Here is a 5,702-nt window from a genome sequence, read left to right as displayed (position 1 = left end):
TATTGTGAGAGAATGATCTCTATTTATAGAAGAGAGTTTCTAGTTTCATTCTAACATTGACACGTGTCGTGTTGTGATTGGCTTCTGATATTGACACATGTCGCGCTATGATTGGCTTTTGATGTCGACACGTGTCGCGCTGTGATTGGCCTCCTGGTTTGAGGGAAACTCTTCTAGGTCCTTGACTGTATAACGTTGACCGGTGCTCAGTAGTTTTGGGATTGGTCAAGTACACGTGTCATGATAGTTTCATTGTCAATACAAGAAAAAACAATTTTCTCAATGTAAACAACTAAGCTATCATTTAACCATTGATCTCCCGTTCTGTTGCGGAGTGGACTCTTTATGATATTCATGGCGGAAAATGCTATCTCCACTGAAGCAGTTGCAACAGGTAAAACCAAAGCCAATTTAATAAGTAAATACATATATTGAAATACTCGATGCAACCTTTTTTCCACCATTTTCTTAGCAAGATCACTAATGCTTTGCAACTGAGAAAAGTCACTTCTCGAACGCATAGAATGAATATAAATATCAAGTTGATCTTTAAGTGCCAATAGGTCTTGCTTCGTAAAATCTTGAGGGTACAATTGAGCAAGGCGAAATAGCTTTTCTTTGTCAAAAGCTGTAAAACAATCATTTGGACTCAAACTAGCCAAACAAATGAGCAATTCAGTACTTGTTTCATTGAAGTGATCATTTAACTCTATAAGCTGGGAATCAATGACAACAAAAAAGAGCTCCACTTTGTAACGATGATGGTTGGTCTTTTTGTGGGTATTACGGTGCGACCTCCCATGAGCTACATATGTCTCATCCATGTTAATACCCTCAATATGATGTTGGACACAAAATGACAATACTTTGTCAACCAAAAGGTCAAACCCCTCATCATTCCTCATGTAGAGTAGTTGTTCTTTACATGTGTTGACTAAAGCCATTGAATTAACAATCTCTTGATCATCCTTTTGTAATGCTTGTGATAAATCATTCATGATTCCCAATATAGATTTCATAAAAAATAGGAGAAACACAAACTCAAAAGATTGTATGTCTTTCAATAACCTATTTGCTTCGACCACACAATCATTGGTATTATCATCAACAATCATTTCAAGCACATTGACCACGGATGAGAACATAGTAATTAAACTAATCAAAGTACCATAATGTGAATTCCATCTTGTAGCTCCGGCACGTTTGAGACTAGTTTCTTGATTTAATCCTTGTCCCGTCATAAGAGAATCATTTTCAAGAGCTTTCATAAGTTCTTTTTGTTGCATCTCTCTAAGTGCATCATGACGCTTACATGAAGCTCCAATATTATTTACCACATTATTAGCCAATAGGAAGAATGTGTTAACATCAACATTATCCTTTGCTACGGCAACAAGAGCTAATTAGAGTTGATGAGTAAAGCAATGAACATAGAATGCACAAGGTTGATCATTCAAAATCTTTGTCTTGAGTCCATTGAACTCACCTTTCATATTACTAGCACCATTGTAACCTTGCCCTGGTAAATTGGAGAAGCTCAACTCATTGAAATGAATGAAGGCATCAATAAACTCCTTTAATGTGTTTGAAGTGGTGTTGGGAACATGTTGAATTCCTACAAACCTTTCAATGACTTTCCCATTATTGTCCACATAACGCAAAACCACCACCATTTGCTCCTTTATAGAAACATCACGTGCCTCATCAACCAATAGAGAAAAGAACCTAGCATTCTTCATATCACTTATGATAGTTTTAATGGTTTCAATATAACATGAATGAACAAGATCTTTTTGAATTGAATGAGCTATTAGCTTGAGATTTCCCGGAGCTTTATCTAACACAATGGCCTTTATTTTCTCATTATGATCCGCAAGGAATTGCAAGAGCTCCAAATAGTTACCTCTATTGTTTGAAGTGTCATTTTCATCATGACCACGAAATGAAAGACCTTGTTGCAACAAAAACTTAGTGCAATCAATTCATGCATTCAAGCAAGTGCGATAAACCATACGAGCTTCTTTTGACTATTTGACCACAACTGTTTCAATATGTGTCTTTTAATTCATTAGATTACCAGCAGCTTCAACAGCTTTATTGTGAAAGCTACCAACCATTCCCACATGTTTTTCAAAACAGGCTCTTGTGTGCTTCCAATTTTGAAAGCCTACCTCAGTAAAGACGTCACTGCCTGATTGATCAAAGTTGACTTTGAATAGATAGCAACAAAAGCAAAATGCAGCATCTTTAGATATACTATATTCCAACCAATGAAATTCCTTCAACCAATTATCAACGAATTGTTGCTTTTTATTCGAATGCAAAGTGAATGGAAAATCATGATCTTTAGCTCTAAAAGGATCCATCAATATATATGCTCTTCGGACCTCATCTCGAATATCTGGAGGATAAATCCTTCATTGGAATTCTCTTTCCGGGGTCTCTTTTAAGATTATCAAAATCAACTTTTAACTCATTTTGTTGTGGAGTGGAATTACCCCCAATTGGATTAGAACTACTTGGAATTAAAGGGAAACTGTTCAGAATAGGATTGGAACTATCCAAGTTCGGAGATGAACTATTTGGAATATGATTGTCCGAACTAATCAATGATGATTTTCGCTTGTAATATCGTTCCATACTTCTAATTTCTATACATATCAATTAATAAAAAAATCTATATCAATTGATGAAACTAAAAAAAATATTATATGAAAAACAAGAAATCAGATTCATTTATAAATTTATTATTAGGTATGTGCCCGTGGGATTCTAATATTATGAATGCCAAAGACAAAAAGATGCATACCACAAATAGACTGCCATCACTTCAAAGAAACGTTAAAAGTTTAATTCATCACCAGATTCACCACCAAACATTAAAAATAAAGATACTTCTTAAACAAAATATCTAACACCACAAATAAATCAAATAGTGGGTCGTATTAATGTACCCATTCTTCTTTATTAATGTACCATTTTGTTATATGTGAAATGTACCAATTTTTTTGTTTGTACCCTAATTTTTTTGTCTTTATAATGTACCCATTCTTCTTTTATCTGTACCCTAATTTATTTATAATGTACCCATTCATCTTTATTAATGTACCATTTTGTTATATGTGAAATGTACCAATTTTTTTAACACTATGGATACATTCTTTTGCCATTTATTATTTCGTATTTTTACATAGTTTTTATCCATTTATTCAATCAAAATGTTTGAATTTTTTTATTGTAACCGTATCTAATAGTATTATAATGAGGGATTTTAAATTTATAGGATTATAAATCTCATAAAATATCAAACAATTAATGTCAAAACTATAAAAATATAAATATTAATTGTAATATAATTCGGTGTACAAAGTCAATGGACTTTGATCAAACTATGAATACCATTAAGATTTTAGTCAAAGAATGTTAAGGATTAGGGACCGCATTTAAAGTATCCCAATTATTTAAATATTGAACACCACAAATAGTTTAATATCAGATAGTGTATGGAAAAATTATTTAATGGATAGAGTCAAAGAGAGTAAAAACCTCTTTGACTAAGAAGAAGAGGACCAGTGGCTAGCCTCCGGACCAAAGCTTTACACGGAGAAAAAATGCAGAAGGTTACAGATTTTCACCAGAGATGTCGTCGCCCCGCCCGTCAGTGCAACGGTGAAAATAAACTAGAGTGCAACAAAGAGTTGATCGATGCCGTAAGGAATAGGAGAGGGCCGAGCTGCAGACGATTAGGTATTATTGGTAAAGTGAAGGTTCTGATTGCTCTATCGTGTGAATGAGCTGAGTGCTCTATCGTGTGAAGATTCTCACGTGAGTGAGGTTTTAAATTTTTTTAATGACTTGGCTTAAAATGACGTCGTTTTGCCAAGTCATTGTGTAGCATCACTTGTGCAACATCACATGCTGCGCATCACTTGTGCAGCATCATTGGTGCAACATCACTTATGTAGCATCACTAACATGGGTGGTCCTTGAAGATCCTCACAACCATTTTTCCAAGCTTCGGGTGGTCCCTTAATAGATCCACCCCTGGGTATAGCAAGCAACCAAGAAAGCAAATGCTATTTCAAGTTTTCAATAGTCCCCTTCTAAAGAATTCAAGCTAGCACTCAATTTTTATTTCTGTTTATGCATAAATAACAATGTGTTGGGATTTACGGTTCAAAATTAGGATGATGCAGAAATTATGTTTGTGTTACCTATTTTGTTTCGTGTCCCATTTGGGTTTGAATTTGACTTATTCGTTGGACTCCTTATAGGGAGATTTTGTTAATTACCTATTTAATTACGATTTGGATTTACTTCCAATTATGAATAGCATTCTCATTGTTGTTGTAAACATTCCTAATTATCCTTTTCTATTACAACTTGTATTACTTCGAGAAGAAGGAATATCTTCTCTCATTTTACTACTATAAATAAAGGCACCATGTAGGAGGGATAACAACACACATTCCCCTACAATTCTACAAACACATCTCTCTTAATCTCTACCCTTGCCGCTGGCCCCCTTTAACCCTGTCAGATAAAATAGGCTACAACACTTTATCAGCACGCTCCTATCGCTGTGCTTAGTAATCTGACGTCGAATAATTTTTTCTGCATCAAACCATTTATTCCATATCATCACACAATCAGGCTCTTTCAAAACAACGATTTTTATCTCGATATTTTTGTAGCCATGATAGCATAAACATTCAACATAATGCATGACCCAACTTTACGTTTTTCGAATTTTAGATTCTACAAAAATTGTGTATGCATTATATTCATAATTATTGAATTATGTGAATTTGATATTTGCCATTGAATTGCATCAAATATATGTACATGCATTATACCATTGAATTGAAGATGCTTTGAATTAAATTATATATGAATTGAATTTAAAAAAAAAAAACAGAAAAAAAAAAGAAATCGAAACAGGCAACCTGGGTTCTTTGAACCCATGCCCTCGCACCATTAAACCAAGCCTGCAGCTTGGGTGGCCAAGCCGTGCCAAGCCGCGAGTTCCCTAGCCGAAGCCGAGGGCTCCAGGATTGAAACCTAGCAACCCCGACGCTTTCCATGGTATCTTCCCCCGTCGCAGGTTGGCTTACAACCAATCCCCATCCACAGGTTTCCATGTTTGACGGCCTGAAGCTCATCGCCGATACTAGTTGACCGAGATTCTCGAATCTCGTTGCAATTTTTTTTAAATTTCTGATTCGTATTACTAGGGTTTTGATAGAACATTGAGATTTTTCAATCTCCATTCATATTTAAGGTCTTCGTTGACCCATGGACTCGCCCCGAGTACTGTTGTTCCAAAGCATGACCGCATGAAGCAGTGGTGTCGACCTTCTTCCTTGGTGAACACACCCAACTACGGCTGGGGTGTCTTTGGACCCAACCCGAGCCCTATTGGGCTCAATCTCTCGGCCTGCTCCTTAATTTTTTTGGGCCCCTTGTATTGGCCCATAAGCTGTTTGACCGGCCCACGAAAAAATTGAAAGTTTGCTAATTTCTAATTTCTTTGTTTAATTTGGAAGTTTGCTAATTTCTCACCGATGTGGAGATTGTTGGGATTTACAACTCATAATTAGGATAATACATGATTTAGGTTTAAGTTATCTATTTTGTTTGATGTCCTATTTGGCTTTTGATTTGACTTATTTGTTGGACTCCTTAGTTGGTGGAGAAATTTT

The 5,702-nt window shown here is 35.5% G+C and overlaps 1 protein-coding gene across 1 annotated transcript; it reads right to left on the bottom strand.

Annotated features, from left to right (window-relative positions):
- Positions 1-206: 206 nt before the first annotated feature.
- LOC103450097 (uncharacterized) lies at positions 207-2,117 on the bottom strand. Its single transcript, XM_070809084.1, has 3 exons — positions 2,078-2,117; positions 1,487-1,951; positions 207-1,399 (listed from the first exon to the last, which is right to left on the bottom strand). Exons 1-3 carry the CDS (start codon positions 2,115-2,117, stop codon positions 207-209), a joined length of 1,698 nt encoding a protein of 565 aa, XP_070665185.1.
- Between the last annotated feature and the right edge of the window lie 3,585 nt (positions 2,118-5,702).

This window comes from Malus domestica, chromosome 12 (assembly GCF_042453785.1).
Source record: "Malus domestica chromosome 12, GDT2T_hap1".
NCBI lineage: Eukaryota > Viridiplantae > Streptophyta > Magnoliopsida > Rosales > Rosaceae > Malus > Malus domestica.
The sequence above is the reverse complement of the archived record's forward strand: the minus strand, read 5'-3'. Positions and strand labels throughout refer to the sequence as shown.

Excerpts from the sequence above, each read along its gene's own strand:
- LOC103450097 (XM_070809084.1), bottom strand. The coding sequence starts at position 2,117 with ATGGTTGGTAGCTTTCACAATAAAGCTGTTGAAGCTGCTG. Across the intron at positions 1,952-2,077 it reads TAAAGCTGTTGAAGCTGCTG|GTCTTTCATTTCGTGGTCAT; the intron begins GTAATCTAATGA and ends TGTTGCAACAAG. Across the intron at positions 1,400-1,486 it reads TGGTGCTAGTAATATGAAAG|CTCTTGTTGCCGTAGCAAAG; the intron begins GTGAGTTCAATG and ends AACTCTAATTAG.